At 40.0% G+C, this 23,691-nt stretch overlaps 1 protein-coding gene across 2 annotated transcripts in view; it reads left to right on the forward strand.

The window, feature by feature from the left end:
* Positions 1 to 15,744: 15,744 nt before the first annotated feature.
* LOC149976661 (histone-lysine N-methyltransferase PRDM16-like) overlaps positions 15,745 to 23,691 on the forward strand; it is a 193,676-nt gene continuing 185,729 nt past the window's right edge. Inside the window, exon 1 of one of the 2 annotated variants that reach the window (XM_090202612.1) lies at positions 15,745 to 15,983. In XM_090202612.1, the coding sequence (XP_090058738.1) occupies positions 15,846 to 15,983 (138 nt within the window). In that variant the 5' untranslated portion in view covers positions 15,745 to 15,845. The remainder of the gene's footprint in view (positions 15,984 to 23,691) is intronic. The other variant, XM_090202613.1, reaches the window with a different exon arrangement.

The following is a 23,691-nucleotide window of genomic DNA, read 5'->3' on the forward strand; positions in this document are numbered from 1 at the left end:
GGAACAATGGTGGCCCTTTTGAAGCATGTGGGAACAGCAGACTGGTATAGGGATTGATTGAATATGTCCGTAAACACACCGGCCAGCTGGTCTGCGCATGCTCTGAGGGCGCGGCGGGGGATGCCGTCTGGGCCTGCAGCCTTGCGAGGGTTAACACGTTTAAATGTCTTACTCACCTCGGCTGCAGTGAAGGAGAGTCCGCATGTTTTCGTTGCAGGCCGTGTCAGTGGCACTGTATTGTCCTCAAAGCGGGCAAAAAAGTTATTTAGTCTGCCTGGGAGCAGGACATCCTGGTCCGTGACTGGGCTGGATTTCTTCTTGTAGTCCGTGATTGACTGTAGACCCTGCCACATGCCTCTTGTGTCTGAGCCGTTGAATTGAGATTCTACTTTGTCTCTGTACTGACGCTTAGCTTGTTTGATAGCTTTGCGGAGGGAATAGCTGCACTGTTTGTATTCGGTCATGTTACCAGTCACCTTGCCCTGATTAAAAGCAGTGGTTCGCGCTTTCAGTTTCACGCGAATGCTGCCATCAATCCACTGTTTCTGGTTAGGGAATGTTTTAATCGTTGCTATGGGAACGACATCTTCAACGCACGTTCTAATGAACTCGCACACCGAATCAGCGTATTCGTCAATATTGTTATCTGACGCAATACGAAACATGTCCCAGTCCACGTGATGGAAGCAGTCTTGGAGTGTGGAGTCAGCTTGGTCGGACCAGCGTTGGACAGACCTCAGCGTGGGAGCCTCTTGTTTTAGTTTCTGTCTGTAGGCAGGGATCAACAAAATGGAGTCGTGGTCAGCTTTTCCGAAAGGAGGGCGGGGCAGGGCCTTATATGCGTCGCGGAAGCTAGAGTAACAATGATCCAAGGTTTTTCCACTCCTGGTTGCGCAATCGATATGCTGATAAAATTTAGGGAGTCTTGTTTTCAGATTAGCCTTGTTAAAATCCCCAGCAACAATGAATGCAGCCTCCGGATAAATGGATTCCAGTTTGCATAGAGTCAAATAAAGTTCGTTCAGAGCCATCGATGTGTCTGCTTGGGGGGGGATATATACGGCTGTGATTATAATCGAAGAGAATTCTCTTGGTAGATAATGCGGTCTACATTTGATTGTGAGGAATTCTAAATCAGGTGAACAGAAGTATTTGAGTTCCTGTATGTTTCTTTCATCACACCATGTCTCGTTAGCCATAAGGCATACGCCCCCGCCCCTCTTCTTACCAGAAAGATGTTTGTTTCTGTCGGCGCGATGCGTTGAGAAACCCGCTGGCTGCACCGCCCCCGATAGCGTCTCTCCAGTGAGCCATGTTTCCGTGAAGCAAAGAACGTTACAGTCTCTGATGGCCCTCTGGAATGCTACCCTTGCTCGGATTTCATCAACCTTGTTGTCAAGAGACTGGACATTGGCGAGAAGGATGCTAGGGAGTGGTGCACGATGTGCCCGTCTCCGGAGTCTGACCAGAAAACCGCCTCGTTTCCCTCTTTTTCGGAGTCGTTTTTTTGGGCCGCTGCATGGGATCCATTCCGTTGTCCTGGGTGAAAGGCAGAACACAGGATCCGCGTCGCGAAAAACATATTCTTGGTCGTACTGATGGTGAGTTGACGCTGATCTTATATTCAGTAGTTCGTCTCGACTGTATGTAATGAAACCTAAGGTGACCTGGGGTACTAATGTAAGAAATAACACGTAAAAAAACAAAACACTGCATAGTTTCCTAGGAACGCGAAGCGAGGCGGCCATCTCTGTCGGCGCCGGGAATCAGGGAATCAGGGAATCACCCGTAGCAAGAGCGAAATTGTTGATATTTACAGAGAAAAGAGTCAGCCCGAGAATTGAACCCTGTGGTACCCCCATAGAGACTGCCAGAGGTCCGGACAACAGGCCTTCCGATTTGACACACTGAACTCTATCTGAGAAGTAGTTGGTGAACCAGGCGAGGCAGTCATTTGAGAAACCGAGGTTGTTGAGTCTGACAATAAGTTCCTAACTTCCCTGAAAAGTTGCATATCGTGGGAGCTATTCGATGCTAATGCAGTACTCCACAGGATGTTTTTGTGCTGGTCAAGGGCAGTCAGGTCTGGAGTGAACCAAGAGCTATATCTATTCCTGGTTCAACATTTTCTGAATGGGGCATGCTTATTTAAGATGGTGAGGGGGGTCTGTAATAAGCAGCAACAGTGACAGACTTATTTCTGGAAAGGTGCATTTTTAAAAGTAGAAGCTCGAACTGTTTGGGCTCAGACCTGGATAGCATGACAGAACTCTGCAGCAGATTGCAACTACAGCCCATTTGGCCGTTCTGTCTTGGGGGAAAATGTATACACATAATGTACATAGAGGTATTTTTCAGCTATGATTTTACCAGTCAGAATCCAGAATGGATATGACAATGGGACCAGCACAGGACGTACTACACCCTTACAACAATCTACTTTTTGATCTTCTTGACTTCTTGTCTGGTAAATTGCTACTGTGTGTCAAGAAAAGACCCCCAATTAGGGGTTAGTGTACTCCAGTAAAGAAGGGCTGGTTTAGATTAAAAACTATTGCCCTGTGTCCCCGTTCATATGGGCATGAGAGACTAGTCACTGGTAGAATTGAGTTGGCACTTTATTAGCCCAAACACCCACAGACACACAAGGTTGAGGTTACTCATGGGCAGTAATTAGTAATACATTTTTTTTGTTGCATTGATATATTGTGTCTTCTAACTGTCCAAGAATAGGATCCAAAGTGTTAGGAAAGTCTGAAAGTGACAGATCCAGCAGCCAAGAGATTTCTTGACAGTATGTCATAAAATATTATTACACTTATGAATGTAGGTAAAATGCTAATATGTATTAGATCCAGTACAATGGAATAACTAAGACCTGAATTTGAATGCAGCGTGTTCCGATTCCTCCTTCTCTTTCTGTCCAGCAGGGTCAACCAAAAACACTTGGCCTGATGATTCATGCAGATACTGGGGAAGCAATATAGAAATGTATTGATCCCTTAAATGTCACACCCTGGTCAAAGTATTTTGTGTTTATCTTTATTTATTTGGTCAGGCCAGGGTGTGGCATGGGTTTTTGTATGTGGTGTGTATGTGTGGGGATTGTAGCTAGTGGGGTGTTCTAGCTAAGTCTATGGCTGTCTGAAGTGGTTCTCAATCAGAGGCAGGTGTTTATCGTTGTCTCTGATTGGGAACCATATTTAGGCAGCCATATTCTTTGAGTTTGTGGTGGGTGATTGTCCTTAGTGTCCTGATGTCATTGTTCTGTGTTAGGATACACAAGTATAGGCTGTTTCGGGTTTTGTTAAGTTTATTGTTTTGGTAGTGTTTGTGTTTAGTGTGTTAATTCATTAAACATGGATTGCAATAGACACGCCGCATTTTGGTCCGATCCTTGTTCTACCTCTTCATCAGAGGAGGAGATAGAAGAAAACCGTTACATTAAATGGTTTTGCTAATAAATGACCCATATCACAACCCTCATACCTCTTCACAAAAATGTACCTAAATCAATGTTGGAAAAAGGATTTTACTCACATAAATAGGAAATAGGAATTAGTAGGAATTTATTTTTCCAGTTAGAAACAGTAGGCCGTGCATCAAATAACTATTTTCATCAGAAAAACGAACCCTCAAATGCACTATTGCACTTTGTAAGTTGTCTGCAGGTGGCTTGTTGTGAATGCACTCAAATATCAAGTCATTATCAGGTTATGTAAACTGTGTTCTAATACTCAAAGTAGAAAGATTTGTCTTAATGTTCAGTATATGAAAGTGATGATATGAAAAGGATTGTTTCATGTTATTAATCTCACTGTGACTGATAAATCCCTGCCTATTACTGTGATTAAAAAGAGCATATGAAATTCTGAACCTTGTTTGAAGTCCCTAGGTCACATGACCAAGGAGCTATTGAAATTTTTCATTTTGGAAAGATTAATGTAAATTCATGTGAGATGAAAATGGACAAACTAAAGTGTGTGCAGTGTGTAGGCCCACTCAGTGGACATGCTGAACCTTGTTTGATGTACCTAGGTCACATGACCAAGGAGCTATTGAAATGTTACATTTTGAAAAATTCATGTAAAATCTTGTGAGATGAAAATGGACTAACTAAAGGGTGTGCAATATAGAAGGGTAGTCAGTGGACATGCTGAACCTTGTTTGAAGTCCATAGGTCATATGACCAATGAGCTATTGAAATAAAAAAATGTAAATAAATAATTTAAAATAGTGCGACATGTAAGTTTTAGGATTAATAGCTATTGAAATTTGAAGAATTTGATTTGTCACTATGTTGACGGTCTCTAACTGCTGTTGGTGGACGTAAGGAAGACTACAGGCGATTATCCGTCGAATATCCAACCTGAAACTGTCTTTACCTCGATATGACAGCTTAGGCCTTTTTCAATCATATTGAAATACATTTCATGGTCAATCAATTGAGTTATATTTTTCTACTTGTAGGCTACTGTCTGTAATTTTTCTCAAAGTGTGTAACCTAACATGTGCGCATTGATGTGCCAAATCGGTGAATTAATACATGTTTATTGGGTATGCATTCGAATAAGACGCCTCAATATTTGCAGCCGTAGGCGCTAATATCGCTCTAGGAGCTGATCCGTAGTCATTATTGTGAAAGAATTTTAATGTTAAGGTAAGATTTGAATGGAGAAAGCTGATCCAAGAGCGGCGCTCCCTTTCTTCCGATCCTATCAGTATCGATACGCTCCAACGACGCCCTTGCACCGTTCTATCTGCGAGGTGTTTGGGAAACGCTTATTACATCTTCGGCGCTGGTGGAACGATGCATCGTTAAAACTCACGAGCCTAAATTCCATCGGGAAACCGGGCCCAGGTTGATGCATCAGCACTCTTGTTCAATTGCAGAACCTTTAGACTACTGTTATTTCAAAAATGTTATATGAGAGTTCTAATAATGGATTGATATATGAAGACTATAAATTAAAATGTAATGCATTGTCCTGAGTATAACTTGTAATAATATTGTCGTTGCATATTTGCAATCTCAAAGCTGTTTATCGTAGCAATGAGGTGCATCTTCTCACAAGGTCGACCTAATATAGATCAATAGTATGTAGACTTAAAATAAATTAATCACAGATCCTTGTCCAGTTGCGACCAGGTCACGAACTTGCCAGTATACTTTATTATTGAACTTTATTGTAAAGTTTTCAAAGCACACCAGCCAGTTACTCCAACCAACTTGATGCGTTGGCCTACATCCAAAGCCATATATAGCCTATATTACTCTACATACATCAAATTCCATAAATAGATGGGGAGACCAGTGACAATGTTTGTTGGGATTGGACACAGCTGGATGGATCGCAGTAGAAAAACACGTTTCTTGTCTTCTTCGCAATGGTTATGCTACCACTTATTTTTGTTAGGAGGATGGATATAAACTAGGAATGTATTTGAGATCCGTGCACAACTTGTTCGGTGTCGTCATATTTAAATGATTTGATTCGCATATTGATAACAACACTGTAAGGTTTCTATCACTTTAACGAAAAAAGTATTTCAATACCGCCATTATAATATTTCGTTGTTACTTTTTACAGTAGCCTAGTTCAGTAGTAGGCCTGAGAAGAATAAGAATCGAATATGCTATTAATTGTTAATTTAGGCTATATTAATTATTTTGTATGAAATCGTAGGTCTCGCACAATGATGATGACGAGGATGATGAGGAAACACACGTGTGTAAAATCTTATTTCCCCCAACCCTAGTAGCGTGCGAGATGAAGATTGTGATTCCAGCGTCCTCGTAGTGACTTGTGATTGATTAGCTACATCATAAAGGGTAATCTTCGCTCGAGCCCCAAGCACCGTGTGCATTTGTGTTGCGGGGTTCTACCGACCTGTCGCTCTTTGTTCTTCAGGGATATGGATGGAAATTTAACATCAGATTAATTCAACAGCAACAATAATGACAGTGTAATACCGATGCAGTTATTGTGGGATTTTATGTGTAGGTTTAAGCGTTAATTAATAAATACTTTTTGTAGGTCTTCATTAAGTGCAATTTAATTTCAGCAATTTTGACTAAAGTGGAATGGTCAAAATTGTGAGTTCTACATTCACTGACTTAAAACATGTCTAATTTCACTTTATTTGATCATTGGGCCAGCAGTCACATTTGCTTTTATTTTACGCACAGATAAATAAGTAGGCATTTTTTTCGCAAACAATAGGCTATGGAGGCAAGGGAAAATATATTATAATTGAAATCGTTTATCAGACACCATTTTACATGTATTAATTTTGAAAAGTTCTCTTTCGTTTTCCGAGACCTGAGAAATATAATCAAACAAATGAAACGTAGGCCTATCATTGACTGTCGACTGACTTAATTAACATCTCTAAGTCCTTGATGCATCGATAGCATTTTCTGTTGAAGTGAATTCAAAATAAAAAGGGCCATTCAACAGCAAAATGTTTACACCAGCTCTCCAGAACAATTTAAACGTGCGCCAAATGTCTCTCTTACATTGGGCTGGACAAACTATTTCATATGGTGGGTACAAACGCCTTTTTTAAAGAGAATTTAACTGTGACTACAATTGTAAAGAAAGCCCGCATTCTGGAGTAATTCTTCCCAGATTGTTGCCGTTTTCCTGTGGTGTAACACAGTAGGCAGAGCAGCTGGCCCAGACACCGGAAAATAGGTGTGCTACAGCAGCAATATCCGTTTTTCATTTATTTTTTTAACTACAGAGCGTCAATCCAATATGCTAATCTATAAAAAAATATATATATTTTTAAAGCCCATGGCTATGTAGAGCAGCGAACATCAATCTTCGAATTGATTGATTTAATTTAAATGTAAAACAATTCTTTCAAACACTGCATTATCTTGTACACTTGTTATTTATCTATGACCTATTCCATTTAGGCCTATATATTGGCATATACACATAGGCTACATACACTACATGACCAGAAGTATGTGGACACCGGCTCGTCGAACATCTCATTCCAAAATAATAGGCATTAACATGGAGATGGTCCCTTCCTTTCCTGCTATAACAGCCACCACTCTTCTGGGAAGGCTTTCCACTAGATGTTGGAACATTGCTACAGGGACTTGCTTCCATTCAGCCACAAGAGCATTAGTGAGGTCGGGCACTGATGTTGGGCGATTAGGCCTGGCTCGCAGTCAGTGTTCCAATTCATCCCAAAGGTGTTAGATGGGATTGAGGTCAGGGCTCTGTGTAGGCCAATCAAATTCTTCCAAAGTTGGAAGCACAGAATCATCTAGAATGTCATTGTATGCTGTAGCTTTAAGATTTCCCTTCACTGGAACTAAGGGGCCTATCCCAAACCATGAAAAACATCCCCAAACCATTATTCCTCCTCCACCAAACTTGACAATTGTCCCTATGCATTTTTGCAGGTAGTGTTCATTCGCCAAACTCAGATTCGTCTGTTGGACTGCCAGATGGTGAAGCATGATTCATCACGCCAGAGAACGCATTTCGACTGCTCCGGAGTCCAATGGTGGTGAGCTTTACACCACTCCAGCTGACGCATTATGCATGGTGATCTTTGGCTTGTGTGAGACTGCTCGGCCATGGAAACCCATTTCATGAGGCTCCGGACAAACAGTTCTTGGGCTGACGTTGCTTCCAGAGGCAGTTTGAAACTTGGTAGTGAGTTTTGCAACCAAGGACAGACAATTTTTACCCAGTTCAGCAATCGGCGGTCCTGTTCTGTGAGCTTTTGTGGCCTACCACTTTGCGGCATTTCCACTTCACAATAACAGCATTTACAGTTGACCGGGTAAGCTCTAACAGGGCAGTCATTTTACAAACTGACTTGTTGGAAAGGTGACATCCTATGAAGGTGCCACCTTCAGTTACTGAGCTCTTCAGTATGGGAAATTCTACTGCCAGTGTTTGTCTATGGAGATAGCATGGCGGTGTGCTCGATTGTATACACCTGTCAGCAACAGGTGTGGCTGAAATAGCCGAATCCCACTAATTTGAAGGGGTGTCCACATACTAGTGTATTTCTTTATTCCACATGGTCAGGGCCTTGTTTCCCAGAGCCGTCGTAGCATTACAATCATTGTTAGAATCTTCTCACAATGTAGCTTTAGTAGCCAAGGTGTTTCCCAGAGCCGTGTTTCCCAGAGCCTTTTTTTTAGTAATGTGGCTCTTAAAAACCTCCACATATCTTCGAGTGATCCAGACCAATCGCGGGGGGGTAGCCAAAGAGCATCATTAGATGTTTTTTTGCCCTTCCTCGTCACTTTATTCACCGATCTTCACTGAACATAAAATCAAGATCTGTCTGACTGTATTTGTCGTCAACTTCGTTTTGAAGTTATCGGAAGTCACAAAGTTGCCAAAGTATTTGCAATTGTTACAAACAAGTGAAGGATAAAAGTATGCTTCAAATGAAAACCGACATGACTCAATTAAACGATACACAGGCTAAATGGGCCAATATAGGCTATTTCAATCATATCAAAATCAAGTTCATGTTCAATCAATTGAGTTCTAGTTTGCAACTAGGCTACTGTCTGTAATTGTTGCCTCAATGTGTTTCATGATGTGTGACAACATGTGCACAATAATGTGCCCGGTCTGTGATTAAGTGCATTACTAATGGTTACGCATAATAAGCTATCTAATTAGCCTATTTTCAGCCATAGGTGGTAATATCTCTCTAGGAGCGGATCTGTCTATTGTGGAATAATCCTAATGTTAAGGTAAGATTTGAATGGAGAAAGCTGATCTGAGAGCAGCACTGCTTTTCTTTTGATCCTATCAGTATCAACACATGGTCTAAAGGTGCACTTTGTGAATGTTCTCTCTATGTGCTTTTTTGGGAAACTCTCTTTAAACCTCTTAAGGATTGGACCCTTTTTTTTCAATTTTCGCCTATAATGACATACTCAAATCTAACTGCCTGTTGCTCAGGTCCTGAAGGAAGGATATGCATATTCTTGATACCATTTAAAAGGAAACACTGAAGTTTGTGGAAATGTGAAATTAATGTAGGAGAATATAACACATTATATCTGGTAAAAGATAATACTAACAAAAAAACATGTGTTTTTAAAAATATTTTTATCATCTTTGAAATGCAAGAGAAAGGCCATAATATGATATTGCAGTTTATGCACAATTTAGATTTTGTCCACTAGATGGCAGCAGTGTGTGTGCACAGTTTCAGATTGATCCAGTGAAGCATTGCAATACCAGGCAAAATTTTGTATCAAGTCTGCCCAAATGTGCCGAATTGGTCAATTGATACATTTTCAAGTACATAACTATAGAGAACATACAAAAATGATATGGTAATACAACATTTAAGTTTACACACTCCCAGGAATGTCATACATGATGTATCATTAGCTTATACACTAACTTTCACACATCCAGATGGCTTGGCGGTGTGGGTGTGTAGCCAAAGACACAGTTCCTACATTTGAATATAAACAAATTTTATCAAACAAAACTATGCTACATTTTATCTCTGGGACCCTCAGGATGACAAATCAGAGCAAGATTACTGAATGTAGTAAGTACATTATTCACCTTCAGAGATGAATGTATCAAACCAGTTGCCTGATAAAAGCTTTTGTTGTTGTGTACTATCCTCAAACAATAGCATGGTATTTTTTCACTGTAATAGCTACTGTAAATTGGACAGTGCATTTAGATGAACAAGATTTGAAGCTTTCTGGCCATATAAGACATGTCTATGTCCTGGGAAATGTTCTTGTTACTTGCACACGTTAGCTAAACCGCCCTGGTATAGGGACACGATCCCGTCGAGGTTAAGATCACTGCTGAATATTTGAATAGGTTTCCCTGAATAGGGTTAGGCCTATAGTCTACTCATGGACATAGTGTAGTTCAAAGCCATACATTAAATGCTCATTTTCATTTTTATATGCTAAATAAGAAATGTCAATAAATGTGTAATCTAATCCTATCGCATTTTATAAACCACATTGTGATATACCCAGACAGCAGCTGCCTGCCCCTCAATCTTTTTTTAAATCTTACATATATTTCCACATTTTAGGCTTTATGGACTAACTGTCTCTGACTGCGCCTTAACACATGAAAAAGACTGTGTCTAGGATTAGCGGTCAGATTTCCCATTTCCCATTGAAGCTCAAGGTTTTCAATCCAATCAATGGCTAATGATTACCAAGGCAACTTCGACTTCGACTTCATTAGCCCGAGTACAAAAGAGGGACCAGTCAATGCAGTGCTACGGGTAGGCCCACTCCGGTGCATCAGCCAAAAACCTTGACTGGGGTGGTCTGATTGTGCTCCCCACTTAAACCAACTGAAAGGGAAATATTATAATTACAGATTCATTTAGCGGCTGTGCAAGACAGGACATTGGTAAAACTTGACATTGTAGGCTAAATGTTGGTAAGTGATGGACGAATAGATCCCCACATTTGTCGTTTAAAACAACGGTTTTCTCTCTGTAAGTCTGTCCCTTTATAAATGCTTACTGTATCCACAGTGTCGACCCTCGACCGGGGGTAGTTCTTTAATGCACAGTCACAATAGCGCCGAGCCAGAGCGCCAGAGGAACACACCCGAGACCGAAAGGGGAGCGGAGAGTAGGCAGTCCTCTCTGTGTGTGGTGGTGGTGGTGGTGGTGGTAACACTCCAGTTACCATGTTTACTCTCCCACTTCATTGGCTGTGGCAGAATTACTGTTCACATATGTACAATACTCCCATAATTCACACAGCCCGCAGCCCCACTTTTTTTATGTTGCTTGACTGCTCTGTCCCAAATCCTGACGACAAGGTGTTTCATTTCACATATAATGCACAGCCCCGTTATCTCTGCGTGACGCATAATCCCGGGTGCCTTTTCCACCTTGGATACAGCTTGTGTTTCAGCCTGTGTCGGGGAAAAGTGCACCGGAACTTTTGTTGCACACCTATTCAGAAGATGCTGCATACCCTAGATGATACTGCGTACCATTTTGCGCAGTGACGCTGTAGGTGTGTACGCAACAAAAGTTCAACATTCACCTTCTGCTAATATTTCTGTCAAGCCGTCTACGCATACTTTTGACAAATCCAACAAATGCCCCACACCGAACGCACTGCAACAGCCTCTGCAACAAAACGTTACAAGGCAAACGCAGCGTTTCATTGGAAATGAATGTCATGCTTTCACCATTTGGCAGTCCGACAGAGGAATCTGGGTTTGGCGGATGCCAGGAGAACGCTACCTGCCCCAATGCTTAGTGCCAACTGTAAAGTTTGATGGAGGAATAATGGTCAGGGGCTGTTTTTCATGGTTTAGGCCCCATAGTTCCAGTGAAGGGAAATCGTAACACTACAGCATACAATGGCACTAAACGATTCGGTGCGGCTAACTTTGTGGCAACAGTTTGGGGAAGGCCCTTTCATGTTTCAGCATGACAATGCCCCCATGCACAAAACAAGGTCCATACAGAAATGGTTTGTCAAGTTCGGTGTGGAAGAACTTGACTCGCCTGCACAGAGCCCTGACCTCAACCCCATCAAACACCTTTGGGATGAATTGAAACTCCGACAGGCCTAATCGCCCAACATCAGCAATGCTCTTGTGGCTGAATAGAAGCAAGTCCCTGCAGCAATGTTCCAACATCTAGTGGAAAGCCTTCCCAAAAGAGTGGAGGCTGTTTTAGCAGGAAAGGAAGGGACCATCTCCATGTTAATGCCCATTATTTTGGAATGAGATGTTCGACGAGCCGGTGTCCACATACCTTTGATAATGTAGTGTATGTAGCCTATGTGTATATGCCAATATATAGGCCTAAATGGAATAGGTCATAGATAAATAACAAGTGTACAAGATAATGCAGTGCTTGAAAGCACTGTTTTACATTTAATTTTAAATCAATCAATTCGATGATTGATGTTAGCTGCTCTGCATAGCCATGGGCATTTTTTTTTGTTGATGAAAGATTAGCATATTGGATTGACGACCTGTAGACTAAAAAATAAATGAATAGCGTATTTTGCTGCTGCAGCCCGGATTGCAGCTGCACATCTCTCTTCCGGGGTCTGGTCCTGCGGCTGTGCCTACGGTGTTAAAACTGCAGGAATATGTGAAGAAAATACCAAAAAATGCGGGGTTACACAGCCATCACGTTGAGCTCGTAAAAGGCAGACGTTTAAATGATGCAGAACATGTATTCCACAATGAACATTTTTACAAGGATAGTCGCAGTTAATTGCTCTTAAAAAGGCTTTGCACCCACCATATGAAATCATTTGTCCCGCGCAATGTGAGAGAGAAATTTGTCGCACAAAAAATGTAATTGTTCTGGAGTGCTGGTGTAAACATTTTGGAGAAGAAAAAATTCGACAAAACTGCTGATGACTGTCCCTTTTTATTTTGACTTCACAGGAAATGCTATCGATGCAATCAATCGATTGAGACAAGACTATTGATATTCCCAGTCGTCAGTCTATTACTCTTTTAGACACCCAGGAGTAGGCCAAACAAAATAGCACTGATACATGAAATTAATACTAACCTGTCGATTGTTGGCTCAATGTCACTCGGTTACAGTGAGACTTGTTGTAACATCTGCGCAATAACTCTCTGTTTGGCAACATAAGATTTTTGTCACAATTGCTATTTTAGAGGAAATGTGGACGCCTTGTCAACCACATGACATGTTGAATGCATGGTTGACTTGTACTGCTTAAAATGAAATGATAAATTATGGTTGGTGATTGTAGTCCTGTGCCGATGTAGATTGTAGTCCTGTGCTGATGTTTTTTTTCCATACGTTTCTAAATATAGTATCATGTAATATGCAATTGCAATATTTGGTGAATATTCAAGTCCCCATGTTACTTAGGCCTATTCCATCTTATTCCCAATTCTACCATAATAGCCCAATAATAAAAACAAATAGGGTCTATTAATAATAATAATAATAAGTCACGAATGAATACCTAGACAAAATTATTATTATTATCGTGTATTATTTCATTAGTATTTATAATAATTTCGTATTGGTGTTCAATCAAGGCTTTGATCCCACCCGTTGTTTGGTTAACGGTCCTAACTGGTCTATATCTTCTGTAGAGGTACCCTTTTCCCGTTTACAAATCACAACATTTAATTCGCTCCGAGATCAATCTCCTGGTCATGCAAGTAATCATGCAACTCGTTTCTTTTCCAGGACTATGTTTTCAAATAGTATGCAATGCATCCAATTATACGTAGTTTTTTTAATGAACATAGCCTTCCTGATTTGGTTTTACATGTAGGCATGAATTAAAATCTATCTACATGTTGCGTCGAAGTAGTTGCAAATAATAATAATAACATTAATCCTTACAACATAATAATCATAATTATTATAATAACAATGATACAGCAATGTGGTTTATAATACTTGTCAATTAACTGCATGCAATAGGACCAATAATGAAATTAAGTTCAAATGCGAATAACCATGCTTTTTGTTGTCAGATAGGCCGATACTTTCCTGATATTAGCTTGACTAGGTTGTTTTCTTCACTGCTTCAACTGAACAGCAATCATACCTAGCCTACATGTGGATTAGTACAGGACTGTAGGAATATACGCCTTTCTTTCGTTCAACATCCATGTAGTTCACTGTAAATATTGTATTAATTCATACATACGGTAGCCTACAGACGTACATATTTCAATTGCTTAGCTGCGTTATGGGCTGCAGAATAGGCTATAGCGCATATAACCAAACCTCCAACTAAAATCGACCACACACCTAACATTGCCTGTTAATATGCATGCAACGAGCAACAGACGCCTGCTGTCATACACACGGCATGTCTGAATGCCATTACATGCAAGGTAAAACAAGTGGAAGGCAAAATCATACAAACAGTTGAAACTCCTCGCTGGGTTTACCTGGAGTCCTTGTGACACAATGGCGCTACATGTTTTCATTCATTACTTTTTAATGAAGCTAAGTATGGCATCTGCTCCGTAGTGCAGGGAGAGGATCGGTGTACAAAAATAAAGAATCGTTTAAATTAAAAATACATTGACTTAATATGTTTCCTTTAGAAATACAATTCATTGAAACCAGCCCGCTAAAGTCTCGTCTATTGAAATTCGGCGGCTGCATGCATCAACAGCTGCTGTTTCGTGTGGTTTGCTCCGGGGCAAAGCATGCAACATTTTCATTACGACTATATCATAAATTCACTGCTAATCTACACCTGTTGTTTACGATGCACGGACTCCAACGTACGCATTTAATTTAGTGGCGTCAAAAATAACCCCTTGCAGAACGGGACATTTGAGTAGCCTACGTTGAACACAATGACAGATGACACGTCAATGGCGTTATTTGTAAATATAGTCTAAACATATTTTGAGATAGCCTATCTGTAACAGAATAGAGCCTATCTGTAATAGAATAGAGCCTATCTGTAATAGAATAGAGCCTATGTGTAGTAGAATAGAGGCTATTTGTAATAGAATAGGGCCTATCTGTAATAGAATAGGGCCTATCTGTAATATAATAGGGCCTATCTGTAATAGAATAGAGCCTATCTGTAATAGAATAGGGCCTATCTGTAATAGAATAGGGCCTATCTGTAATAGAATTGGGCCTATCTGTAATAGAATACAGGCTATTTGTAATAGAATAGGGCCTATCTGTAATAGAATAGGGCCTATCTGTAATAGAATAGGGCCTATCTGTAATAGAATAGAGCCTATCTGTAATATAATAGAGCCTATCTGTAATAGAATAGGGCCTATCTGTAATAGAATAGAGCCTATCTGTAATAGAATAGGGCCTATCTGTAATAGAATAGGACCTATCTGTAATAGAATAGGGCCTATCTGTAATAGAATAGGGCCTATCTGTAATATAATAGAGGCTATTTGTAATAGAATAGGGCCTATCTGTAATATAATAGAGCCTATCTGTAATAGAATAGAGCCTATCTGTAATAGAATAGGGCCTATCTGTAATAGAATAGGGCATGTCTGTAATAGAATAGGGCCTATCTGTAATATAATAGAGCCTATCTGTAATATAATATAACCTATCTGTAATAGAATAGGGCCTATCTGTAATAGAATCGGGCCTATCTGTAATAGAATAGAGCCTATCTGTAATAGAATAGAGCCTATCTGTAATAGAATAGAGCCTATCTGTAATAGAATAGAGCCTATCTGTAATAGAATAGGGCCTATCTGTAATAGAATAGAGCCTATCTGTAATAGAATAGGGCCTATCTGTAATAGAATAGAGCCTAATGGTAATAGAATAGGGCCTATCTTTCTCGTAATTCATTATTATAGCAACACTAATAACGAGAAGAACAACGGTAACAGTAAAGCCATCATATTCATTATCATAGAATAATGTTAAATAGGCTGATAATTATAGCCAGTAATAACTATAGTAAGCTATTTCTTTTTTTCCGTATTGTTTTTACTTGACCTTAAATTAGATTTTTGATGTGATCATTTTGAATGATCAGTAGTGATACTTGATAACAATCACCTTGCTGTTGAGGGATGGACCTTGACCCCATCACATAGGCTACCATGCTGTGTCCATTGCTAGTCCGGATCCCACGGGTTTGCGAAAAATAAGTTATTGCTCTCAAAGGGGTAGTCAAGAAGGTGCTGGTGGTGGCAATAGCGGTTGTACCGGAGAGGGAGGGGGGATCCGAGATGGTGCTCAGAGGAAGGAGGAGGAAAGAGATAATTGATCTAAGGGGGAGAGTATAGGACAAAAAGTGATAATGATGAATACATTGCAAAATGTTTTGTCCCTGACAAGGGTGTCAGATTGAATGGCCTGTGCGCATGTGCGAAGGTATCCAAACTGACAATGCTTGTGAGATGAAGATAGTGTTGTTGCTGCTTCTGGGCTCACGGAGGACGAGAGGAATCTACAAGCCGACAAGATGCGATCCAAGGCTAGGGCAAGAAAACTGGCCAAAAGTAGGTATTTTTCCCTTCTTACGCTTTCGGTCGGCGGCTCGAACCCTCGTCACCAATGTGTCATTGTCATTTATCAGTTCCTTTGGGGACGGGTCTTTGTCCTCCTAGGTATAATGTCGTTCTCTGTGTGAATAGTAACCTTAAGACATCCTACTTCGTGTCTCCAGCCTGCTCGCTGTTGCAGCCTCGGGTTCGCTTGTTCCCAACTTCAGAACTTTCATATATGCTGAGAAACACTGCTGATGGTTTGTATTAAATATATGAGAGAAAAAACATGTCCATACAAACTGCGCTGTGGAGTCGTTTTGGTTTATTTTCTCGGAGGTAAGAAACGGCGAAGAATCGTTACCCGAAAGTTAGCTAAAAGTTTTCGAATGGGATAGTAACTTTTTTATTGAGTTTTTCCAAGTCTTGTGAAATAATATTCCTGTCTTTTGAAATAGTGGGCGCTCTAGCACTGCTCATGGCGATAGAAGGAGCACAGAATAGAGACCGAGTTCTGCGCACATTCCGCACAACCTTCATTGACGACAAGTGGGAGACGTTCAAATGTGAAATTGGAAAGAAATTGCTTTTTCATGAAGCATTTTATCCGTCCGTTTTTACCTTAGTAGAAAATGCATTCACGAAGTCGTTTTTCCCCTCTGGCCGCTTAACTACTATGGTGTTTTGTTCCTCTTTCGGGGAATGGCAATCAATAATGCTTCTTGTGCAAGAAGGTACTTTACGAACTGTTGCTGTTCTCATATACGGAAAAAAGTAATTAAAATTTTTGTGAACATCGTGTAGATGTTTGTGTATGAAGAAGGATGTTTCTCAGCTTGGACTCAGATATCTTTCCGATTGATTTGCTTATTGCGCATCCATGAATACAGTTGGCTTTTTCTGTAAATGTATATCATCAATGTAGGTGTTATTTGTTTTCTGAATAAAAGGTAAAGCAATAATGTGTGTTACACATATTTTCAGACTCGAAAGAGGATTCATTTTTTGATATGGGTGTTATCAATTATTTCAAGATGAGTTTCGATTATGGACATGTAGCGGTTGGTCATTGCAAATGCAGAACTTCGAGCAGATGAATGCTTAAACCAGTGAGGGCTCAGTGAAATGTATAGCCTAATGAGTTTAATCCATCAGCAGCCTATTAACGAATCTGAACGCATAAGATATTTACAATTATTTAAGAAGTCGTTTATTTTCATTTCAGCATAAGCCCCTGAAAAACATTATATATGGCCTTTGTTAATCCCAAATCAACATTTTCAGATTTAAGGCATGTTACATTTCCAATGAAGGCATATTGGTTGTTTCTATCTCGCCGCTATGTTAACAAGCATGGTGAAATGACCGTGCTGTAAACGAGTAGCCTAGTACGTTGGTTGTATACCTCCTCCGTTTTCTACGCATTATGATCAATAATTTGTGTCAATGAGGACAAGACAAGTAAACATTTCAACAGTTACATATTGTGTTTGGAACCAGAAATAAACTATTACATTGTAAGCAGCGTTTCTTGTAATTGTGCTTGTGTATGTATGGTTCAAGTTTTTTAATTGTCGGTGTCACGCGCGGACATTTGTCAAGTCTTTGCAAAGAGAAAGCAGGCCCAGCTCTCGGGGAGAATCGTTATCAATTCAGGAAGGTATTTTTCATTTACAATATAAATAAAATAGACCTTGATCTTATTGCATTTTGATCCGAGTGCTATTTAAAATAAATGCCTGCATGAATTTGAGGAGACTTCTCACTCGGCGAGAAGTATTCCATTCTTGCTAAACTTCCAGACCTTAGCGACCCCAATTTGTCTCGCCTTGTGTTGTAGTACATTGGAACTAATGAGTTATAAACAAAAAGAAGATCACATGAATATGGCCTTGTGATATTTAATAAAGCTGGGCCCGAGTTGTTGACAACATTTAGGCCATATGCCTACAGGATACTTGTGCAGTTACAGAGGCTATACACACCGTGGGATACTTGTCATACTCTCTACCTGTAGACAAGTCCTATAGCAGGCTGCACTTATTACATTTCCCCCCAAACTGGCATAATTTAAGTAGCGGTGGAACCTTTTTAAATTTCGACAGAGTTGTCATAGTCCTGATTAAATCGAAAAGGGCCTCATTTAAGGAGATTTATACAGACCTCCCCGGTCCAGAATCCTCAAATCCACAGGGATTCGGCTCTCAGAATCGCCTCCCTGAGCGGTGTCGAACTGGGTAAACTCTCATTGATCAATAAATGCCGTGACGGCCCGTATTTCCCCACATATACAGCTTAGGCCTTTTGGATATGTAGTGATATTTGAAAACACTTTTACACGTTTACATGAATATGTTACATGGTATCATAGCCTGGTGGCCTGTAATTTAGATGATTGTTTTTAGGTTTGTTTATCTTATTTTTCCTAAAAAGGTAGGTCTATATCTCTTTCGAAATTTCACAATTTATTATTATTAGGCCTGTTGTTTATAATACAAATTATTATTGTTATTATTCATATGATTGTTATTATTATTTTTACCCTTTTATATACTAATTTGAGTCATATGCTATAGCCTACAGTATTACAATACAATCTAGGTCATATTTTGGTGACCATTTTGAAATTATCTTTTGTTCGCTCTTGTAATTTGAGGCAGGCTAAAGGGTTGGTTAGATGTTTCTCGCTACAGTTAATTCAATTTTATATAGAATGGCACAGGCATCTCCTCTGTTGACTTCCCCTGGCATAAGTTGCTTGTGCACCTTATTAGACGATACTTATTTTATTTTTGTCTTTATAGGCCTATCCTATGGTTCAAATGTTTGCAATTCGGTCTGAAACAACAGATGTGTGCTGACAACATGCCATTAAGGCTTAAGGCAGGATTCAATTGTTGAACATTACAGGTGACTTTTCCAGTAGGCTCCTACAGCAGGCCTACCTAGTGTCTAAAACCGAGCAAACATCGTAGATGATAAAAATGAAAATGGAGTATCGGTGTGTCTGCAATCTGGCCAGTAGATAGGCTACCTATGTCGACGCCTCACAATTGGATCTTGATTGATTTCTATAAGAGACATATTGTAAAATCATATAATGGTTTGACACGGCTATATTGTCTGCGTATATACAGTCTGCGTGTGTGTTGTGTTAACTGGGCCGCATATTCGCTAATGCTAAAAGTACATCTTAAATTAAATGTATCCACTGATGTGAAGTTTAAGACATTTTCATTTTGTTTAATATATGTCAACATTTAAGGTTTCACAAGATCAAGAGCGATCCCCAACCCAGTCCTTTAGGGTTAAAACTAAAATGTGAAACGTCTGGGGGGGACCGAGGAGAGGGTTGGGAAACACTGCCATAGGGGAACCATTTTAAGGTCTCTGAAGAACCATAAACGGGACGGTCCTTTCAAGAACCATACAAAAATCCCAAACGAAACCGGAATTGAATAGCCCTGCTGTAGGATATTTAAGGGATAATTTGATATTGGCGTTAAGGCCCTGTGTCTCTTTCCCAAGAGTCAGATTAACTCCTGGATACCATTTGTATTTCTCTGTGCCCAGTAGCAAACTTGCGACATTATCAACTCGGCCCTCACAGTTTCCCGCATGGATAAGCTTGGGTAACCGGACAGACACAGTTGTATTTGCGTCCAGTAATTTAGCCACTTTTCTTGTGTCCCAACTTTTCTTTATATTAAACGAGGTACATTTGTCAGCAAGACGCATCAATTAATTCAGGCGACAAGAGGAATGTTTTGTATCTAATGTCTCCTTCTGTTTGGAGTGGGTGAACGTGCGCAGGTAGCCTAATTTTGAAGTGATTTGTTTGACATTCAGAAGAAAACATTAAAAGATAATACATGCTTCCATTAAAATACATGTCTTTACTATTAAGCCCATAAAAAGAAAAAGGAAAGTAAAACTCTTAGGCCTCAAGACGCTTACACTTCTAAAAAAGCTGACACAAGATTTAGCCCAGGTAGTCTGCAAGAAAGATTAGGTGCTAACACAAAATAATTCCACAAGGTTTTTTAATGGACAGAGGAAGTAGTAGTTGTAGTAGTAGTAGTAGTAGTAGAAGTATTGGACTAAACAGACACGGCTGCAGTATGATACGGTAGTAGTAGTAGTAGTAGTAGTAGTAGAATTATTGGACTAAACAGACACGACTGCAGTATGATAAGGTAGTAGTAGTAGTAGTAGTAGTAGTATTAGTAACAGTAGTAGTAGTAGTAGTAGTAGTAGTGGTAGTAGTAGTAGTAGTAGTATTGGACTAAACAGACATGGCTGCAGTATGATAAGGTAGTAGTAGTAGTAGTAGTAGTAGTAGTAACAGTAGTAGTAGTAGTAGTAGTAGTAGTAGTAGTAGTAGTAGTATTGGACTAAACAGACACGACTGCAGTATGATAAGAGAGTAGTAGTAGTAGTAGTAGTAGTAGTAGTAGTAGTAATAGTAGTATTAGACTAAACAGACACGGCTGCAGTATGATAAGAAAGTAGTAGTAGTAGTAGTAGTAATAGTAGTAGTAGTAGTAGTAGTAGTATTGGACTAAACAGACACGACTGCATTATGATAAGAGAATAGTAGTAGTAGTAGTAGTAGTAGTAGTAGTAGTAGTAGTAGTAGTAGTATTGGATTAAACAGACATGGCTGCAGTATGATAAGGTAGTAGTAGTAGTAGTAGTAGTAGTAGTAACAGTAGTAGTAGTAGTAGTAGTAGTAGTAGTAGTAGTAGTAGTAGTAGTAGTAGTATTGGACTAAACAGACACGACTGCAGTATGATAAGAGAGTAGTAGTAGTAGTAGTAGTAGTAGTAGTAGTAGTAGTAATAGTAGTATTAGACTAAACAGACACGGCTGCAGTATGATAAGAAAGTAGTAGTAGTAGTAGTAGTAGTAGTAATAGTAGTAGTAGTAGTAGTAGTATTGGACTAAACAGACACGACTGCATTATGATAAGAGAGTAGTAGTAGTAGTAGTAGTAGTAATATTGGATTAAACAGACACGACTGCAGTATGATAAGATAGTAGTAGTAGCAGTAGTAGTAGTAGTAGTAGTAGTATTGTACTAAAAAGACACGGCTGCAGTTTGATAAGATGATAGTAGTAGTAGTAGTAGTACTAGTAGTAGTAGTAGTAGTAGTAGTACTAGTAGTAGTACTATTGTTCTAGAAAGACACGGCTGCAGTATGATAAGATAGTAGTAGTAGTACTAGTAGTAGTAGTATTGTACTAAAAAGACACGGCTGCAGTATAATAAGATAGTAGTAGTTGTAATAGTAGTACTAGTAGTAGTAATAGTAGTAGTGATAATATTGTACTAAATGACAAGGCTGCAGTATGATACGATAGTAGTGGCAATCACATAACATCAGAAACCAAACATCATTGACAAAAAACTTGAATTGTTGCGTCTCGTTGTGTCGTTGTCCTCAGGTGGCTACTAAACTAGGTAAAAGTATCCCATTCCTAAATTAGCCATGGATGGAGATAAGGATTTGGACTTGTGGTTTTACTGAATTCTCTGTGCTGGTAAATGTTTAGAACTGCGATTTTGACCCAACCAGAAATGCATACTTTGTGCCCCTGGACTGGAAGTTCAAGATGTAACTAGATGTCGTAGGCCAATGTTAACTAGTTGGCCTGGTGCATCGTTGCCCATGAAAGGAAGTTAGGCTAGCGAGCATTTTAGCCAGCCACATAATTTTGAGCTTACATTGATTGCACTAAATAGTTTTTGGTATATTTTAGTTGTCACTGTATTAGATTAAGCATAGGTGATTTGATGATGTTGAAATGGTGCTGGAATAGTGGAGGCAGCTCCTGTTTTCTTTGCCAATTGAGGTAACTCCATGGTTCTAAATCAATAGTTGTTTAGTAGTCCGAAATGTCAGAAACATTAACTTGTAACTGTATGTTTTGTGGACTTCAACAGACAGATGTTGCTTTATGTTTTTTTTGATGAAAGAAGGTGCGTTTCATTGTGTTCTGCCACTGTGTCTTGTTATTGTCCCGGGCCTTAGGCCAATACTGTATATCAGGGTGTGAAGGCATACGAACTAGCAGGTTGTAGAGCAAACAACCCAATTAGCACAAGACATACTGTAGGTTGTAATATGGCTTTTCCCCCCTGGCTTTCCAGTGGTTTTATCATGGGGCCTCTCATATGCTGCTGCTGCTGCACCTTAGTCTCTGTAAACTCAAGAGACCATAGTGCTCGGCACTCACTCATTAACTGTAGGGAAGCCATTCACTCACTCACCCACTCACTCACTCGTTCTTGCACACACTCTCTCACACACATTTTCCCAGGATAAATGATTTTGGCAAGCATGCCATGTTAGCCCCAATATTTATCGGAGGTGTGTGTATGTGTGTGTACATGTGTGTGTAAGGCCCACCCGAACGCCATGCAGCCTGCTGCCTGTGAAGCCGGCTCTTGTTTTTGAGCAGTGCAGCTCAGTCACTACTCAAAGCCCTAATCTCGCCTTCAGGTCTGCCTCATAATGGCACAAATAATGTCATAACCCAACATGGACTAGCCCCATATAATGGAATGTTTCTTATTGGACAAGTCCAGGTAGTCCCTCCTTGTTCATCCCATTTGGGCATAATGAACTCACCACAGTGTGAGAGAGATCTCAGTCAGACCCCGCCGTCCACACTTGGCCCCAGCAGATCCACAAGGAAAATACCTCTCCGCTGCCCACCACCCCTCACACCTACAGTGCCTTGCAAAATAATTCATCCCCCTTGGCGTTTTTCCTATTTTGTTGCATTACAATCTGTAATTTAAATTGATTTTTACTTGGATTTCTTGTAATGGACATACAAAAAAGTGTCCAAATAGGTGAAGTGAACTTTAAAAAAATGACTTGTTTCAAAACATTATAAAAAATAAAAAACGAAAAAGTGGTGCGTGCATATGTATTCACCCCCTTTAAATGAAGCCCCAAAACAAGATCTGGTGCAACCAATTACCTTCAGAAGTCACATAATTAGTTAAATAAAGTCCACCTGTGTGCAATCTAAGTGTGACATGCTCTGTCACATGATCTCAGTATAAATACACCTGTTCTGAAAGGCCCCAGAGTCTGCAACACCACAAAGCAAGGGGCACCACTAAGCAAGTGGCACCATGAAGACCAAGGAGCTATTCAATCAGGTCAGGAACAAAGAAGAAGAAGTACAGATCAGGGTTGGGTTATAAAAAAAATATCAGAAACTTTGAATATACCACGGAGCACCATTAAAACCATTATTAAAAAATTGAAATAATATGGCACCACAACAAACCTGCCAAGAGAGGGCCGCCCACCAAAACACAGGGACCAAGCAAGGAGGGCATTAATCAGAGATGCAACAAAGACACCAAAGATATAAAGGAAGAGCAGCAAAGCTCCACAGCGGAGATTGGAGGATCTGTCCATAGGACCACTTTAAACCGTACACTCCACCTTTCTGAGCTTTACGAAAGAGTGGCCAGAAAACAAGCCATTGCTTAAAGAAAAAAATAAGCAAACACATTTGATGTTCGCCAAAAGGCATGTGGGAAACTCCCCAAATATATGAAAGAAAGTACTCTGGTCAGATGAGACTAAAATGAAGCTTTTTGGCCCTGAAGGAAAACGCTATGTCTGGTGCAAGCCCAACACCTCTCATCACCCCGAGAACACCATCCCCACAGTGAAGCATGGTGGTGGCAGCATCA

Source organism: Oncorhynchus mykiss, chromosome 16 (genome assembly GCF_057628025.1).
Source record: "Oncorhynchus mykiss isolate SJ-2025 chromosome 16, ASM5762802v1, whole genome shotgun sequence".
Taxonomy (NCBI): domain Eukaryota; kingdom Metazoa; phylum Chordata; class Actinopteri; order Salmoniformes; family Salmonidae; genus Oncorhynchus; species Oncorhynchus mykiss.